Raw genomic sequence first — 20,652 nt, 5'->3', positions numbered from 1 at the left:
ACTCTTCTCGGCGGCGAACAGCAAGAGGACAAGAGGCAAGAGACAAGTGCCAACATAGGAAACTCCATTTAGGTACAAGGAAACATTTCTTCACCTTGAGGATGGTCAAGCCCTGGAACAGGGGTACAGAGAGGTTTGGAAATCTCCTCCCTGGAGGTATTCAAACTTGCCTGGAGACAGCCCTGAGCAACCTGCTCTTGTGATACCTGCGCTGAGCAGGGAGTTAGAGCAGGTGAGTTCCAGTGGCCCCTTCCAACATAAATTATTCTGTAAATTATTCTAGTAAGATTTGTTTTTAAAGCCTACATTGAACTACTGTAGTTTTGACCTGACCTCTATTTAGTATTTAGTTAGCTCATTTTTAACCCTTTTGCTGTATGTACCCTGTTCATCTTCTAACAACACCTCTTTCATGTTTTACCAACCTGGGCTGACTTCGCACCTTCAGTCCTTCTTGAGACACCATTCTGTATGATGAGCTGTAAGCCCACAATTACTATCACTTAAGAGTCTTTCACTGAGAATTATGTGAGAATATTCTTTCTGTGATGACATTAGCTTTATGCTCCATATAACGCATACTCTGCACTGAGCTCTGTCCTCCAGTATTTGCAGAATGGGACTACAGCTTCAGCTAGTTTATTATTTGTTCTAGCATCCTGCTCTCTATGCATCGCATGTATGAGAGAATTTGTGTAATATGTAAGATAACAGCAGGAGCAATAACTGTCCAGTCTACTTTTCTGCATATCGATCATCCATGTGCTGACAACTCCAAACCAAACATCATTTAGCTTCAAACATCCCCATTTTTCTGCAATATTTTTCACATACTGCTGACTTCTCAAGCTGCTGACACTAAAGGTCTGTATCTGTGTTGATCAGGAAGTCCTCCTCGGTGTCGCTTATGTGAATGGAGACAGACGCACGATCCCTTTATTTACAGGTTACCCACTGAAAATATTACCTGTGAGAATTGCAAACTGAAAAGGTTTCTGGTAACCCTTGTGAGCATTTCCACTAAATTCCAGATTCCAATAAAATATCTTTAGATAGCACACACTTTTCTTTCTTGAACTATCTTTCAAGAAAATTTAATGAGAATTTTCTGCCCTCTTGCTGATATTTATAGGAACTCCCTATATAGACAAAAAAGTAAAATTAACAACATGCTGCTTTGCTTACATACAACGAACGAATTGAAAGAGATAATTCTGACTTTTAAATTGGTTCATTTATAATAATCTTAAGTGATACTAATTAACTATAGTTATACTTTCAAACATCCTCTAGCGTACTTCATTGCTCTGTGAACTGCTTTCCTGAAATTACAGAATCATTTTTCATTATTATGATGCCCAGGGCAAGGTTTTGCAAATTCTTCTGCAACAGAAAAGCTATTTCCTCAGGGTACCCAAAAACAGATTTTGCAGAATGCAGTTTTAATGATGGCAATGAAAATACTGAAGATTTATAGCAGTATAAACAACAGCAGAATTTGTCTGAAGTGTCCTTCCATGATATCACCATAGATAAAAAAGAGTGAACAGGGAGAAGAATTTAATACCTGCACTGGCTCCCATACTTCCTTCAAATGAAATGAAACTTTTTTTTTTTAATCCAGCATGTTCATCATTAAATGTTTGCCTCTGAGTATCATTGTACTTTGTGGCCATCCAGTTCGCAGTGTCAAAACAATGCAAAAAGATGAAAAAGCCTGGGCTTTCACCCAAAGCTGGAGAGTTAAGACAGTCCATCCCCTAAAAATTTCAGATGCTCTTGACATTTTCTTTTTTATTCCACATCCCTAAAAACATAACCAGTGTTAATGTACAGAAAATGTCATCTTCCAGTGGTTAGAAAGAACAGCAGCACACACGAGGTCTGTTCACAGACTGATGCCCTCTAATACAGGGCTCATTATAGGGTAACCTTTTCTTATTTCATAACTTGTTGGGATGATTACTCCCCTCCTCAGTTTCCACAGTCTTCCACTTCCCACAGCTGCCTATCAGTGCCTGACATTTGTCACTAACTCTCCACTCCAAGTGCTCAAGACAGTGCTGAGGGAGAACACCTACTACCTACATTAGGCACTGGTGATACTCAGATTAGCAGATTAGCACAAGCAGGAATTTAATTGCCGCCTAAATCAGGGGCCTAGACCTGTCATACAGCCAATGGAGAGAAGTGGGCACCTTCACAGAACAATGAAGAGAACATTTTGGTTGCTTAGAGTGCTTAACGTAGACAATATAAATAAGCCCACAGAAATGTCTAAGGTTTAATTTTCGACATTTCTTTCAGGTTTCAGTCCACAAACTAAAGACTCCAATAATAAAAATACTCAGTGTCAGTATGTGATAGCAATGTTAGTGATAATAAACACCTGTGCGAGAGACAGAATGTTCATTTTACAGGGATTTTCCATTTGTTCCCTGCTCCTGTAGCTTGTACGTTCTTCAAAAGGTCACATTAAAACACCACTCTTGTGCTCTTGGAGTGCTTGTTTTGGGTTTGTTTGTTATTTTTTTGAGAGAGAGAAAAGAAAAGCTTTTCTAACCATATGGCAATTATGTATCTCTCTAAAAAATCCTGCATGAAGATTAGCCTCTTGTTAGCTCCCAGGTGGCTTGCATTTGCCAATGAAATACCAGCTTTCTTTAGGACCTAACGGCCAGTGAGTTTCATGTCCTGTTCTACTTTCCAGGCCTGTTCTCTTCTTTCCCTCATTAAGTCCGAATCTCCCCATAAAAACTCGATCACTAAATGTATAATTTGAGAGCTCTGACAAGCACTGCTTTCCTTTAAAATCTTTAACATCACTCTGGCTTTGGGGCTGACCCACACAAGTTGCACTAGTCTCCTGAGAGTGGCTAAACGAACACTAATTTCTACAAGAAAAGTAGGGGGAAGAATGAAGTACCAGACACTACGCGCTGCTGTACACATCCTCCTCAGCCATCCAAATACACTAATAGACAAACAGTCAAAACAGACTAATATATCAGACCAAGAAAAGTACTTTTACAGGAATGCAGACTAACTACTGCAAACCCCAAATGTAAAATAAGCACAGGCCCTGATTTATCAACAGGCATCTACATATCCTCCTAATCTGGTATTATCCCTTTCTACAGTTTCTTGACCACTGCTGTCCACACCATTTTTTGCTACAGTTTCATCATAGTATTGAATATATTTTAAAAACTCTTCCAAATTCTTTCTTAAAGTAGTAAGTTTCCCCCTTTCAAAACAGTTCTCAGAAAGGATGAGGAGAAGGAAGAGCTCCCACGGTGAAGAAAGTCATCTCGAAACTGCCTTTCCAATACCATTTGCCCTTGGTTGTTCCCAATGACAAGGAGAACCTCTCCCTCTTCCCATGGAAAAAAACAACACACTTTTATACAGAAAAAGCTTCCTAAATACCAGCAGATGCTTTGCTGTCTACACAATCGCAATGTGTTTGTGAAGGCAGGATCTCTGAATGTGATGAATCTTTCATCTTCTGAACTTGCTTCTCAGCATGATTCCAGACCGGCATACTGTCAGGATTGCTGTTTGCCAGCAGCACCTACTTCCACTGCCACAAAACCCCCCTGTATTATCAGATGTGATACAACCTAAGACTAGCCCAGTGGCACTACATGGAAGAGACAGACCCATACACGTGCTGAGGGTGATCCATGGAAAGAACAGTGACACAATAGCTGCTAAATCCTTCCTGCCCCAGCAGAGAGGGGACTTTATACATGGCTCTCGGGACTCTCTGGTACAACAGCTGCCTAAAGTGCAGAGAGAAGCATGACAGAGAAACCCCATCAACCCAGAAAGGGAGACATTAATATCAGCAAGTATCCTACTGGGAATGGAGGGCTCCAGAAAGTGGTAGCTAATCAAAACCTTACCTTCCTTGTACTGTGCTCTTCTGCTCCACCCCATTGGGTAAAATGACTGTGAAGTCCACCGATCTGTTTATCATGTTCTCCTTCATGCTCACAAGGTTCTGATCAGAAATTACAGCTGTCTCTGCAGGTGACCTGGGCTCACTGTGAATTCTACTTGCTGCAGAAGCTTGATTTGGTGGAGGAGGAGCACGAGCTTTCATTTTTCTCCTTGAGAAATAAAGGCAAGAAGAAAATTAATAATTTCGCATGAGCAAAGTATGAACGCGTTAATAAGAAAATATGTTCTTTCAGCCATAATCTCAGATTGTTTTAAAAATTTCCTCTAACGCAAGCCATTTTTCTTTATCATGAAACTTTTCAATGGAGTTGCATTTTATTTTTACCTCCTCTAAAAATATGCTAATTTTTTTAATGATGCACTCACTCCTACTGTTTGCTTTCCGTACCCCAGGGGATGAATCAGTTCCATAATTAGGGTATGAAATAATCATTATTCTCTCGAGTATGAAGCATGCTCCTATGAAGACAGAAACAGAAATACTGGGTCCAGTCCAGACCTGACTCAAGGAAGAGTTGTATTTACGTAAACGAATGTCTCCTCCAAGTCAGAAAGGCAGGAGCGGAGGCAGGGTGAGGTTTCATTCAGCTATATTTGGGTTCCACAGTATTATTCTACTTGAAATATTCTCTTCCTCTGCTCTGAGTAAGTAGTATTAAATTTGGCTCATTGTACTTCATAGGGAAGCACCCTGAAAAGGTCAACCATGAATGATACCACTTCTTACCATGCAACGCTAAGAGACTATAGCTCTTTGAAAGCACCCTGAAGAGAACTCATTCTTCAGTAGCAGGCTATGTGCCATATGCAACATACAGAAATGCTGCACCAACCAAACAAGCAGTGTACTTTACAGAGATATAAAACCACCACAAACTCAAAGTTTACTTCATTGGCAAGCTGCCAGACAGATAAGCAACATGTGTGTTGTTAAACTTCTGAATAGCTGGCCTCATACCAAGCACATGTCTAAGAGGATTAATTCCGATTATTAATGTCCCAATGACCTCTTCTGACTAGATTTATGCCTAGTTTAAGTCAGATTTTAGTGTAACAGATGGAAAAAATAGTAAAATATTTACTGAGAAATTATTACCCAGGCTTACTGCCTGCATTTTTTAATCTGCCTCGTTTTAGGGTGCAGGAAGATAAGACATTATGATTCTGTACATCATTTTCACCCTGCGAACAACATAAACAGAGATTCAGGAAAGAAGAGTACAGAAAAAGCACTCTAACCCTTAAGAGCCTGCAAAGCTTAGTGGTTGAATCAGCCAAGGGCAAAACTGTGTTTAGGGAAAAAAAAGAATTTAACAGAATTAATACCAAACCAAACTCAAGAATAGTTAGAGACAACATGTATTCTCACAGATAAAAAGACTAAACATACAGTTTGGATTACCAATGTAAGCTCCTAGCAGACAAAAAAGTAAGAGCTACATCACATCACAAAAAAAGAAAGAGTTCAGAAACAATCCAAATCCTCTACACTTTTTAATCAGTATTTGCATTTGACCAACAATTTCTATGACATGTCTCAACTTGCAAAAAATCACCACACTGCCCTGAAAATGTACATTTCAGTGAGACCTCAGCAGGACACTGTAAAATTAGCGGTGATGCAGATACTTCATTTCCTGTGTGCATAACAAATAGCATTCCCTACAAATATGCACGGAGAGTTACTGCCATATTTACTAGCATACAGCAATTTCTCTTCCATGGGAAATTCTGCCTGAACATTCACTTCTTATCCTATATACACCCAATGAGTCATACAGTCATCAGTCACTAACACGCAGCTACTACGCTCCTCTCCATGGAGGTGACGATAAAAAGTTCAAGGCTTTATTGTTTGTCAAACTACTTTGACTTTCTATACGTCCGTGAACGAAACTCTTCATTTATTGACTTGTCTATAACAGAAAAAAAGAAGTTGGGATTCATCTTCTGCTCAGATCCCTTTACGTTTGGCTACAGTTGTTATTTGTAAGCAGGTGGCGAGAGACATGGGAGTTTTGCATATATCCAGATCAGGCCAACGTAGCTTTACAATCATGCAGTGCAACATTTAAAGACTGCAGATCAATTTACAAATGAGATAATTCTTGCCCTCCATAACATCAACTGCATCAATATAAGTAGCTACAGAGATTCACATCAACTTGTTTCTTAAAACAAGCTTTTCTTTTTTTTTTTTTAAAGCTTGTCCTATAACGTGGGGGGACAATCTCTATGCAAAGTACCAAAGGGGGTGGGAAGAAAAGAAGCAGGCAAGTGTCCTGAGCCTGGCAGAACTAGTTTTTTTTTAATTATTATTTACCTGGACTTGTAAATTCCAGATCTCACAGTGAGCAGAGACAGAGGAAATAAAACAATGGTAATAAAATAAACATGAAACTGAAACCAGCTGGAACTGAAGAGACTTGAAACCGGGGGAGAAGTGAAGAACGACTGAGTTTTGAAGCTGATGAAGGAGCTGGAAGTAAATTAGGAGTATGCTGAACTTGTATTTGTTCCCTAGCAATAACATAAAGCTACATCTGGTTTTCTGAAGGAACAAACAAGGTCAGACACCTTAATACCAATTTATAGCTCTGAAATGGGAGTGTGATTTTTATTTGGCCACTTTTTAAGTACTCTTTACAGCCAATTCTGCAGTTACAGACGTGGTACAACACTGCTTGGGGCTGGGGGTATGTGTCAGGAATCAGGCATCATTCCATCAAAGAGCATCAGTTATACATTGATCAGCGATGTTCACTTCACCTCCATAAAATACGTAACAACATGTATTCTTTTTGGCATTACACGGTCAGGGCCTATCTAAAAATACTACAATCCTCCTTTTCTTTTGTGCAGAAAGGACAGTGCAGGTCTGTTTCCTTCAGAGACATCAGAGAAAGGAAAAGGGAAAACATTCCCACTACAGCCTCTCTAACCTAGCAACAGTTCAGGTGACCTCATACGAACCTCTCCACAATAGCGACCACGCATTCTCTCAAAACACTGTGACTGCTTTAAATGCCTGGTTTTCAACATTTTCCAAGTGACAGATTTCAAACTACTTCAGTGGAAGCAGATCCCTTTAAAGTTCACATTTGTAGAGTGATACGTGGCACAGATTTGCATTTCCTAGCCAACTTTCTGAAACATCTCAGCAGTAGAAAGCAGCTCCATGAACTGCAGACTGAAATCCACAGCTCTAGCTCTACCTTGGATCTGCACGAGCAGCTGCTTTCTGACGAGCTCCAGCAACTGCAGTCAGAAGGTGCAGAGAAACCTGTTAATACTATTGAATGCGAGTCAGAGAAAGAATTCAGCTTTCTCTGTCAGAGCTACGATGGATACAAAAGCACTCCATAATAAAAGCCTTTTTGTTCCCCCACTAAAATTATGCATAGAGAAAGTGTGTGATTTAAAAGCTTGTTTTAAGCACGGGTACTTTCCACACTATAAACACAACATACTATAAAAAAGTTGCATACTATTCTTCAGTATGAGCTAAATTAAAACTAAATTTAGCTCAACAGCAATTTTTTTTCCACAAACATCTTTCACTGTGCTCGGTACTGAGATACTTGTTAAGCTCCCCTACCTGCTATTAGTCTGCAGATGAAGTTACAAGCGGGAACACTTCAAACCTATGATTCACTCAGTGTTACATGAATGCTTCGATCCAGCCCTTGATAAGGAGACACAGTAAAAACAAGCAGCTGATTCTAATACACAAATGTGCAGTGCCTGTTACTGAGGCTTGAAATAGTTCATCTCGCTTTACTGTAAGACGACAAATGCATATAGCCATGAAATAATTAGGCAGAATACATAAATAACCTACCAGCACTGTTCTCAGTAACAGCATCAGGCTTCCCAAAACGGAAAAGAAAAAACAACAAGCAAACTGACCAAGAAGACCAGCATTTCTGTAGTACAGCACGTAGAACAAATGCAACAGAAATGAAGAAAAGTTTCACCAGATTAAGAACTTCAAGACAAGGTAATACAAGCCCTTTGGACCTACACTTTATTAATATGTAACTACCAAGCAATAGGATGCGACCTGGACTTTACAATCCCATGCTGAAAAAACATGATCTCTATTTCAAACAGAAGTGGTCCTGGGACTTCCACCCAGATGGCAATGCTATGCAGAGATTGTCTTTCTTCACATAAGATCTAACACCAATAAATAAATAAATAAATGTAAGTGATTCTACACATTTCCACCACGCTCAAAAACATCTGGAACACCCTCTGCCCTGTAAGGCAAAGGCAACTTAACAGGTACTGGGCAGACTTCACCCCATGGATATCAGCAGGAGTTTCGCAAGAGCTCCATACTACACCAGTTTATATAATCTCGTCCTTTCTATGCCAATTCTCTATCTAACCATTCATTAAAAAACCCCAAAAAACAACAAAAAAACCCAAAATGCAACACACACACACAAAAACCCCAACCAACCAAAACAAAACAAAAAGAAACAAAACGAAAAAACAACCAGCCCTCAACATAGCAGAATTATGGGCAACATTCATTTTTGATACAGTGAACAACTAGAACAGGACCTCCAATCCAGTCAAGTCAATCTGCAATCTTGTCAATGCACAAGGCTGGAACAGTTGCAGAGGGTTTCTCTGTGATATTCACGTGCACCCCATCTCATAATTAGGAGGAATAATCCAACATGAGAGTGCTCAGTGATGAGCCCAATATGCAAACACAGCGTCCCTTGGGTGGAAAACAGGAGACAATGAAGTAAACGTTCTCGACTTTCAGGTGATTGCACTCCTACAGTCTTTTGAGGGGAAATCTATGCACATTGCTGTTTGAGAAAAAAAGCAGGTAAGTGCCTTCCTCTCTCTCTCTCTGGCAACTTGCACAGCAAAGCTGGAAAGCCAGCCGTGAGGCACACCTCGTACTCCAAACTATCAAGACACAGACAACATGGTAGAAGTCGCTCCTGCCTAGTGATCTAGCCTGCAAAGCAGATATCCTTCAGAGAACATTTCTCTTTCGCTCTTCATTGCTCATGGCAAAGCAAAAAAAAACCCCCAACCCCAGATTACAGGCTGGAAAAAGAAACTCACTACAACAGAATTAACGGCATGCCAAGTTTCCTCTTTGTAAGTAAAATCCTTTCAGCTTTTAGATGCAGCAGCTCAGAAAAATTATAACACAACAAAAATGTAAAGGAAATACAAACAGATTAGCACCAACATAAAGTCACCCCAAGAATTTTGAAAATGGAAAACAGAAGTTAAACAAATCCCACAGAGATGGAGAACAGAAAGCAGGAGAGCACGATAATGTCCGTAACTACTAAAGAGGCAGGAGTTCATCCAGACAGCTTTACATCATAAACTAGAGCTCTATTCCACTTTGCCATCTGTAACACTTAAATAACCAATTTAACTGAGCTCTTGGTTTGCTCTTTATTTGGAGGGAGGAGGCGGAGAATAAGAAAAAAAAATAAATCAAAGAACATTCTGAAGTTTACTTAGTCAAATATTTTACAAGCAAAATATACTGATTCATTACAAGTCTGTGCCACACAGGTAACTTACGCCTTTAAATGTCTCATACGTAGTAACTTACAGGTCTAAAATATATTACTCTTATAGTAATTTATTTCCAATATTATTTTTCAACATTACAAAAATATTACACTTGCTAAACAGCTGAAATCCCCAGCAGACACTCTGATCTAATGAACTGGATTACACCCATGTTGATATGGCTCAGGGAACAATTAGGGTTGCCTATGTTACTTTATTTTCGTATTTTTAAGATTTTTTTTTTTTTAAAAACAGTCTTTCCTCTGAATTCCCTGGCTATTATGGTATATAATTATTTTATGCTTTTCTCTTTTCAAACATTTATTTGAATTTGATATTACTTTTAACATATCATTCTATTTCTAAGGCAGAATCACATTGACAGATGATGAAAATTATTCCCTTGCGGGCGTGATAAAGTCACCCAAAATAGACAAGAAAAAATAATTTGTTTTTGGCAAAGAAATGAAAGGTATTTAATTATATTTTTGATCTTTCATTTGATTCTACTGATGAGAAACCCTACAGCTTTATGCATTTTAAGAATAAAGTTTTAATGCCAAAATTAAAAAAAAAAGACCAGAAGCAAACTGAATGAGAGCATTTGTAGAAGAGGAAGCAGGGATGGAAGTACATGACCATGCTTGCCCAAGGGTGAAATTGAAGAAAAATAAACAAAAGTCAAGGTGAGATGATACAGTCTAATGGAAGTAGTTCCTAATGTTGTATCTCTAATTTCAACCCCTTCACAAACTTAACCAATCAATCATTAAAAAGCATTGTGCTGCAGTTTCCCGGTCTCAAATGTACAAGTGAATAAACTCATTGTTATAGAATTTGCTACCAGGGACATCTCCCCAGATCTGACCCATTTCATCAGAGGCTGAGATGCGTCCCAACACACGGCAGAGACCCAGCTACTCCACTGCTTGTGAAGCATTGCACAGCTGCCAAACAAGAGAAAACTGGCTTCCATCTGGCCGGGACTCAGACTCCTGCACTGACACTACGTAGCTGAATTATCGAGAGCTCATCCTCTGGCAGGAACGCCAAATGATTTGTCAGCCTGTGGCTGGTACCCTCAAATACACTTTTTTTATACATCACCCACACTTTCGATTAAGAGTGCGTTATCTTCCAATAAAAGCCTAATCCTCCTTCCAGTCACTGAGACGTTCCCTCAAGATCCAGTACAATGCAGTTCACATACCAGTTTAATGACATAGTCATTTTTTAGGACCAGAAGAAGCCATAAGCACACTAACCTGATTTCCTGTAGTGCACGGGCCATGCAATTCACCCCACTGCTACTTTAGAGAGCCCTCACTTAGAGTGAAAGCAAGGACGGAGCTGTACGTGGGGCAGGCTCTAACTGATCAAGGAATAACATTGCAGCCTACAAATGCTTTTACACCTATTAACCACAGTCACACTAGGGAGCCTAACAGATCTACCTGTATCAGTTCCCAAAACAAAATAAAACACAAGCCCTAGAAAAAAAATCTTTTAAAAAGCAGCCAAATCCCAGGATTTGGGTAGATGCCCACTGCAGTTAATGAAAACACTGCCTGAATAAGTACTGCAAGGTCTGGCCTAAGAGCTGGATCACAGGACTTTTGAGATACCACCCACATGTTCAGTGTGTGGCAAAGACCACACTACGAGCCGGTGCCATCATGTGCAACTCCATCAGGCTGCACATCAGTAAAGAGGAATGAAATGGAAGAGCAGGTAACGTTATGTTATTATTTGCCTCATATGCTGAAACACATGCTAAAGAAAAACAGAAGACTTGTGGTTAAAGGCAAGAAAGCATAGATGAGTTACTCTATTTTGGAATGTTAAATTCCTGCGATCTAAACTGTGGTACTATCGCATCTCTGAGTCAGAGATACACCAATAGTTTTAGCTCTTCAGCTTGGGAGATGCGATCAAAACAAAACCCCACTAACAATTCATACTGGAGGTAGGGTTAACAAGCCTCACCTTCAAAAAAATGTGGTCTAGAAAAGCAGAAGTAGGAAAATAGCACATTAGGTAGGGATGGTGAAACCTTGCTCTTTTCACAATGACAGCTGCCAGAGGAGAAGACTCAGATGAACCAAAATGCTGATAAAGGCAATACACATTTAGGCTTTAGGACGCAAACGTTTAGCCACCAGCATCTGAGCTAAAACTACCTGCCAGTTTCACACCAACCAAAATCAAAAGATTGCCAAGCAACGGCCATTAAAGTGACTTGCAGCAGAACCAGCAATGAATTAGTACAAAGCATACAGTGACCAGCCATCCAATCCTATTCCCACCAGTATTTTTTACTTCTTCGTCTGTTATCCACACACTCACATTGTTTTTTCCCTACTTATCAAGTACTGAGCTATTAGTCTCATTCCATTCCAAATAATAATTATTATTACAATAAACAAAACACTAAGGGAAACATCACGTTGCTCATGCTCACCTGAAATGTTATGCAGTTCCTTCACCTGTGACTAAATCAGGCTGCTTTGCATGGTATGCTTAAATAGGAAAAGACAATGACGCTATTTTTATGTTACTGATGCTTAAGCACAATGGCACTGGTTAGCAAAAAAAAAAAAAAAAAAGCGTCCATGCTAACATCCCAAACGTAGCTAGAGAGACATCCAGAATACTGCCACTTATACTGTACAATGCCCAAGCCCTGCTGCCAGGGCACTCTGTTCTGTTCTCCGTGCCCTCAAATCTTCACTGAGCTGTTTTAAGGATGCTCAGTTTAGCAGACAGGAGGCTACAACCATGCAGACAGCTACTGCACACCGAGTTCCCTGCAGATGGCAAATCCTGTGGCTGAACTGCAAAAACCACAAGGTTAAAATATCATTAACTGGTGAGACAACTAGTGAGATTTCTCAGCATTATACATTAAGTTGTAGTCAGGTTCATGTTGGCTAACTGGATTCTTACTAACCATGCTCACCTGTGGGAAAACACTGGCATGAAAACAAAGCCAAGAGTATTTCTAAGCCGGCTGGAATCACCGCTGGCATTGCATCCTCTGCATGCTGTGGGCAAACATGCATCCTTTAAACGCACTCACTCTACTACCTGTCAGTTGTGTTTTTGCCAGGATGCTACAGCTCTCACCTCACTGCCTGTGCCAGGTGTCACAACCCCATGCTGAGCTCTCTAGTAACACTCTTAGGTCTGGACAAATGTAACAGTTAATTGCTTAGCAACACTGATTTATAAACTCTCCTGTGGTGACTTGCAGTGTCAATTAAGATGCAGCTTCGAGGTGCATTTGCACTGTATTACTGAGCAAATGTATCCCAGAGTGTGCTCTATTTTTGTGCCCACAGACTTTTTAACCTCACTACCACCTACTGAGAACCACTCTCTAGAGGCTTAAAGACTCTGTAGATTAGGGCCCTACCACAGTAAAGCGCTTGCTTTATTGTCTGTTTACAAAGGACACAGAAGATGGAATAGTTTTGAAAGAATCAGAGAAAAACAACACATATAGCCAGTGAAATTCTGATGTGATTTACTGTGCTGGCTAATTCCTAGTTTTATAACGCACTTACAAGCTAGTGGGCACTTCAGTGGAAAATTGCTGACACTACTATAGAATAATATTCCTACTGATACCTGTTTCAACCAGAAACAGCCTTAAAACAGTGTCTATCTGACGTGCGGATGGGGAAGAATTATGTTTAGAATGACTACCTGCTTAAATAAGTACACCTATGGTAAACATTAACACACGTAACTGTGAGCTGACAGATCATCATTTCTCATTGAATGAGAATGCTCTAGGAGTATGCTACCGAAGTTCATTTCACCCATTCACCCTTATGCAAACAGATCCTCCAAAAACAGGCAGGCAATGGTAGTTGAGGGAGCTTAGCTCTTTGCAGAATTAAACCTATGTTAGTCCACCTACCTCCATGACAAAGATTTTAATTCATCTGTCTACAAATGGTGGCAAGATCCCAGTTACTTCAGAAAACCTACACACCCTAATGTACCAAGGAAGAGGGCACAGACAAAAAATTAAAGAGTGTGGACCAGAGTAGAGAGGCATCTTGGCTCAGTTCCAGAGCACCCCTTAGATCCAAAAGGGCTTCCCAAAACTTTAGAAATACGTATTTCTAGGTGGAAATTAATCAATAGCAACTAGCTCCATGACTTTACAGGCTGCAGGCCAGAAGGTGTCTGTGTTTTTTCTGAAACCTAGAGTTAATCTCTTAAGCTAGGTGGTCCCAGGCAGGAGAGACACAAAGCACGGCAGGCAGGCCTACTGAAGCCATTTCTTTTCCAGCAACACTGAGCTCTCCTAAAAGGGAGAAGGCCTCTGCGCTTCCTTTCAAGTTTACTTGCTGTTGGAGAAGCACTTGTGATCTTGTCACGGCTGACCTGACACCAAATTTCTTGGAGCGGGGAGGGGAAGGCTGCATCCAAGTCCAATGCCCACTGTTCCTATGTATTCAAAAGTCCAGATCTGCTGACAGACTGGAGGATAAACAAGGAGACACAATTTACTTACTTTGGATTGCCCTATCTAGAACATCAAAGACATGAATCTACCCTCTTTTTTCATCTAGTTATTCTGTAAATTCTAACTCTGTAGAAAACTACACGTCACAGAAGAAGCCAACACCAGAACTACAGGGCTGACAAGCTTCTCATTAGAGCTAGAAACAATCCCCTAAAAAATCTAATGATGTATTTTTGTGAGATACAGTTTACATTCACTTGCAGAGAAATACAATCAGAGATGCCAGGACGTTCCTTACTCTCTTAATCATCTTCTTAATTAGGATTTATAATTCAGCCTTAATTCATACTCCATCACAAGGTAAGAAATCACACACATCAGTATATTTAAAAAGGTTAATGAAGCAAATACGCAGTGTCAATGAGAGAAAGAAATATCCAACTTCAACACAACAGTCTTAACTGTTGTCAGACCCCGTATTTATGGGATGCCACAGGTGCTTTTATCAGGAAATCCCACTGCTTCAGCTCATTTTCCATGTATTTTCCTGGTGCTGATTTGCTTAATAAAATTTCTTATGAGAACTGCATATATTTTGCTTTCACTTTTGAGATATTCCGTTCCTTCTAAATGACACAGGAATCAAGTAGTTCTTAGTTTAAATTGAAATTTGAGTATTTTGATTTATTAAAAGCAAATCATAAACTTAATTGTAAAGTAATAAACCCTACTCCAACTCTACACTGGAGTTGAGACCTACATTAACATTAAAACAGAAAGCCTGATGAAAAAGAACTGCAAACGTTAGCACAGATAAATATGCTTACAACACCAAACAGCTGATTAGTAGGACTCTGAAGTTTGATCTTGATTTATCAAGTAAGAACAGAAATGTTTTAATGATTTTTTAAATGTCAGCAAAACTCATTTGTTGTTAGTTTCCATTTAAAATTCTGTTTAACGTATCCCGTAGGCACACGTGGTACTTAACGGATTTTAAATCTCACAAAACAAAAAAGGATGTGATATCAACTGAGGACTTAACAGTCTCATGCAGTGCAAACTAGAGCACACTGTGAAGAAAATCTTGATAAAGCAGGCATGTCAACACACCCAGACAGTATCAAAGGAGAGAGGAAGCAGCCAAATACCCTCCCTCTTTATCACACACATTCAAATCAGAGACAGCTATTCTGGGCATTTTACTGGTGTGTGGCACTGGCTCAGGACACAGGAGACAGACAAGACTCTGGGCCATTATGGACTTTATAGAGTAAAACCAAGACCTTGCATCACCCCCATCAGCAGACTGGAAGCCACGGAAATGGTGTTACATGTTATAAATGAGAAAACATCACCAAGAGAGCGAAGGTATCTACAACTTAGGAGCTTTAAATGCTATCGGAGATAACCCAATGCAAACATGCTTGAGGCTGCTCTGTAAGTACCCATGGGGCATCACAGCATTGACAGCAAGATTGTGTAGACATGCCTGAGCTAGCTGCAAACTTAGCAGAGCCTACAAAACCCACACAAGAAGCAGGGGATATTAGACTACCTTACAACATGAATTGCCACAGATACACTAGAAATGGCAAAAGTTTGCCTCTTGGTCTCAGTTTGCAAGGCCTCAAATGCAAGCACCAAAAAACATGATCATTTAGAGCTGGTCTTTTAACCAAAAGAAAAGATTTCCGTCTCCTTGCCAAAAACAAAGAAACAGCAATATTAATGACATCTGATTTCCTTCAGCTTCCTTGTCTTGTCGGGAATGATTTTGATATCTAAAACGGTGAGAAGTCTCACTGAAGCTTTTCTCAATTCTGGAGCACTTAATGACTGTCTGCAACTCTGGACCTTATCCTGCAGCTATCCTCTGAGTGGGATGGTTACGAGGCCTCTCCTCTCTACCAGCCACCAACTTTCCAGAGACTTATAAAAAGCTATTATATTAGGCTTATCTTTCCCTCTGTCAATTAAACTGAAATCAAACCAATGGCTGAAAAAAACAATTTTTTTTTCAAGAAAATACAGGCAAGGAACATCATCAAATAAACTTGATCTTATATGAAAATCACATTAAAATCTGGCATTGCATGGCTACACAAGCTGTTGGCAGACTATGCTGAAACAAGGGTGTCTGTCCCATCTGAAAGCTGCCACCTGGGAACACTGAACAAAAACAGAAGAGCTCAGAAGGTATTAACTACTGATTTTCCTCCTCACAACTGATAAAAGCCAAAACAAAGAAATCCTGGACTCGGTGAAGTCAATGGGAGTTTTGCCACTGACCTTGCAGAAAGCCAAGTTTTCAGCCTGGCAGAACCTCAGCAGAGCTCAGTTTCATCTCTGTGTTGACAGCCCCGCTTGCTGCCTCCCCCAGCTTGAACACAACTTTCGAGCACCAGGACAAAGCCAAGCACCGGCAGCATGGCACCGAGAGAAGCTTTGGGATGCTGAGAACAACTGCATGGTACTGCCCTAGGCATCCAACCAGCTACCTTTTAGACCTGCAAAGGCACAGTTCTCTCATGTTCTTACTACATCTTATCGAAAACTGAAAGTATCAAATATAACTAATGTATAAAAAAAAACCCAAAAAACCCCACGGAGATAAAAAAACAATTAAAAAAAGAAAGAAAGCCTATCTTTATGCATTACCACCCCGGCTTTCTATCATTTCCGATTCTAAAATCAGTCAGAGAGGTCAAGGAAATCTGAGGACGCAAGATAAAGTCGGAGCTGCCACACCACAACCTCTTTGGTCACCTCCTCTGAAATAGGAAGGTCAGTGACATAGTGATAATTGGTGAAATTACCAGCATACAGAGAGCACTCCCTGAGCCAGGGCCTAACAGTTGCTCATTTGAACACCCTTTTTTCTTCCCAAAGAGCGATGAGGACACTCAACCGCTAGCAGATCTAGCATCCTCTCTGCATTTATCGGACTTTCCTGGCCAGGAAAATCCTGGATGCAGTTTACAGAGCAAGGTTCCTCCAAACACCTCTCTTCTGCTGAGCCCAGCGCTAACTGCACCCAAACAAAACAGCAAGGCAGGAGAAACACAGAGTGAAATCTACCAAAACAAAAATAAAAGGGACTCGCTTTCCTAGCTGAGTAACAGGTTTTCCACACTGAATACAGAAGCACAGATGGTAAAAAGGGAGCTGAAAGATTTAAAGACAGCATTTCAAGTTTCCAGAAGTCATAGCTGGCCCCTCAACATATAATAGAGTTCCAGTATTTCTGACAGATCCTCCAGAAAAAAAGCCACCTTTCATTTTGGAACTTAAAAAAAAAAAAAAAAAAAGCGTATTTTTCCCCACTTCCTGAAGCAAAAGTAATAACCTCCAGTATAAGATTGTTTACAATGTGGTTTGAGTGCCATGCTTGAAATATAGGCCATAGCAAAGGCGTGCATAAAAACATTTTCCCTTCTCGCACCCCCTTTTATAGTACAAATTGCAGCAAAAAAAAATTACTGGGTTATATAAATAAAACATACTTTTTTCCACAAAATTCTACCTTCAAAAGGTGGACTTCTCAAGAGGTCAGGTTAGTTAATTGCCATGTCATTACAAGAGCTCTATTTCAAGATTTTGGCAGCCCTCTTTATCTTACTACCACAGACCATGTAAAATCTTACACTCAGTGGGCTGTCACAGGCTCATGACATATCCCAAAACAGTACTGCTGCGTGGCTCATACATTGACAGAACTAAACAAAAGCATTGGTAGCTTTCATTACTCAAACCTAAATTTTGTTTTCTGTTTCTTACCAGCACTGAAAAAAGAAAACTTCCTCCTCTGCAGACTACCCAGTTAACTCAGATGTGTCAGAGTACATGTGCCTAATCGCACACACATCTGCCTACAACGAATCATTAACCCAGTTCTGGAGCAGGAAGGTAAGCAGCAACCAGCCTTAGCCCCACGGACCATTCATCAGCCTGAGCTGCTGAATGAATGCTGAACCCTATGGAAAAGCAGGGAGTAACCAAAACCAGAGCGGGGCAGAGGAGTCGGGAGGAATTTTGACTAACACAGGCACTAGGACCACAAGGCTTCTTCCCACAGGCCACCACCAACGGCTGAACCTTGTGTCCTAAGTCTAATTCTAGCCCTGAAGAAATGACAGCGATGCTGTCCGAGTTACTCCCGCAAGCTCACCCAGCCCCTGCCCTTCAGGATCAACGCCGCTGAATGAGCACGGGCTACTCACACCAGTGTGGGAAGGGTGCAGTGGTTTTTTGCACTCTCCTTTCGGGGAAAATAAGCATCCCACACCCGTGGCTCCTGCACACTGTAATTGAGACGAGCACAGGCATGTGTCTCACCTTCACAGGACATAGAGCATGTAAATGCTGCTTTCCCTTACCCAAATGATATGATGCATATGTATTTGATGTAGTAAGAATGTTACCAGGCTACACGGCATTGTTTCTGCTTCTGAATCAGGAGTAATATATGAGAAGTAGTATTAAATACTATATAAATTGCATACTATATTTATATTCAGCTACTTGTGTGCAGCACTGCTTTATTTTCTATGCAACTTCTGATACAATATTCCTCTACAGTACTTTGAATAAAGAAATTAGTAGAGACATCTGCTGACACAGGCATGAGCAAAGCAGGCTGGTCGCTCCTTGTTGCTCTATGGAAGGACGTCACCCAATGCTGCTGGCAAAAAAAGGATGCTTCCAACCCAAACTGCAGCCACCCGAGGCCTCCTAGCAGGCTAAGTTCAATCTCACAGCATCAGGGAATGGGATCAGCCAGCGAAGGATGGATATGTTTGGGAAACTGCTAGACCAAACTTCTTTTCTCCCTCCCTGATTGAGTAGGCCAAAAATATTACCATGCAATAATGGAAGACATGAGAGATCCATAACCATCTGCGTGTCATCACTGCCCACGTTCAGACCCAGTGAAAGAGACACTCGGAGGCATTTACGCACCATGGAGTCATTTGTTGGCTATACTGTCAATATCAAATCCTCACAAGAGGATGCGCTGGTTTTGACAGAGCAGTTGGACTGCTAGCTCCGTGAGCACGGTAACAGAACACACTGAAGCTTTTGCCTGGCCTGTGAGCGTCAAAAACCGTGTTCCCTGCTATCAAACATCATGTATTCTTGGCATTTTTAATGAGGCAGCAAATGAATGGCTGGAAGCAGATGCCTCCTAACATAACCCTGACATAAGCAGCAATACAAAAAGTCCACCCCGAGTGAATCAAACACATACATGCACGCATGTGCACACATACGGAGATTAGCCGAAGTACTATTTGCAAGCAGTCCCATTTCCCTGTCAATAGCCAAAGACTTATTAACGCATCAACCTTATTCCAATTATCTTGTCCATGCTGCTGTTAAAAGCAAGCTACGCTTTATCACAGATGTCCTGTACCACAGGATTAGGTCCAGAGAGATGGGGTAGGAAGAGAAGAGTGAGAATTTCATTTCACCATGGCTTCTTCTCTCAAAGTAAATAATGAATTAAAAGTTTAATCTTTCACTGAATACCTGGGATGTTGCTAGTCTTAGCAAATGACAACTAAATTAAACATATATGAATGGTGTCACATAACAAGTCTAACCGCTTATTTTTAAACTTGGAAGAGTCTGAACAATTGAAAATATCTGGGTTGGGCTTACAAAGTAATTCCACACACCCTTTTCACGCACTCAGTCTGCATAGCTGGTGGTAGTAGGTGGCACTGAAAAAAGAGAAGAAATCTGAAACAGAAACACAAAAAAGGAAAAACTTCCTATACTCATGATATTAATGAGAAAATAGTATGTAGCATACTACTGTTTTTCATTTCTGCTGCAGAAAAGGATAGGACAGGCTTAGGATGGGGGAAAACCCCTGTATATGATATTAAAGAATCAGTGCTAACATGAAAAAACCCACTTCCTAAAAATAAAATAGCCTAACCTTAACATCACTTGGCAGTCTCTCCCTTGAATCAGTAAACTTATACCCACGAGGAACTGGTGTCAAGTAGACAAGCAGCGTGCTTTTGCATTTTAATTATGCATATACATACAAAAAGATAATTTCTGCCAATCCTTAAACATCTTCACTGTTGAAAGAAGAAACAACTAATGTTAACAGAAATCTGGCTTCATTTGGTATTATTTAACAAGTAACTTCTACAGCTAATTAATACAAACACTTTGCAGTTTCTACTTCAGTCAGTCTGAAGAAAAGCTAGACATACGCAGCCCAAACACAGCTATATATTTCCAAGTATTTTCCTAGATATTTTCTTGATATAAACTGGGGGGGGTGGAGGGGAAGAGTATTTAAAGGACACGTATACAGGCCTGCACGTCTAACTAGAAAGGCAAATCTTCCTCCCAGTGCCCGACCGACAGCAGCCAGATGGATTCAGACTGGCGGCCTCAATGCCGGCCCCGCCGGTGAGGCACGGGCAGCACAGGGGCTGGGTGCAGCCATTTCTTCCCGCTGCCCCCTCCTCCTCACCCGTCTCCTTTGCGGGCTGCAGTCCCTTCAGGGTGCTACCAGATCAGCCGTGGTGCCTCCTGCGGTGCTGGCCCCACTGCTCCCTTGTCTCAGCTCCTTCTGCCCTTCCTCACACAGGCTTTCCCTGAGGAAAAGGGGGAAGGCG

General features: G+C 40.7%; 1 protein-coding gene across 1 annotated transcript in view; it reads right to left on the bottom strand.

Annotated features, from left to right (window-relative positions):
* The window catches only part of COBL (cordon-bleu WH2 repeat protein), a 135,546-nt gene that overhangs the window by 113,934 nt on the left and 960 nt on the right, over positions 1 to 20,652 (bottom strand). Inside the window, exon 2 of the mRNA XM_009330449.1 lies at positions 3,909 to 4,115. Within this exon, the coding sequence (XP_009328724.1) occupies positions 3,909 to 4,108 (200 nt within the window). The 5' untranslated portion in view covers positions 4,109 to 4,115. The remainder of the gene's footprint in view (positions 1 to 3,908; positions 4,116 to 20,652) is intronic.

This window comes from Pygoscelis adeliae, unplaced genomic scaffold (genome assembly GCF_000699105.1).
Source record: "Pygoscelis adeliae isolate BGI_AS28 unplaced genomic scaffold, ASM69910v1 Scaffold78, whole genome shotgun sequence".
Lineage (NCBI taxonomy): Eukaryota > Metazoa > Chordata > Aves > Sphenisciformes > Spheniscidae > Pygoscelis > Pygoscelis adeliae.
This window is presented reverse-complemented; position numbering and strand designations above follow the sequence as displayed.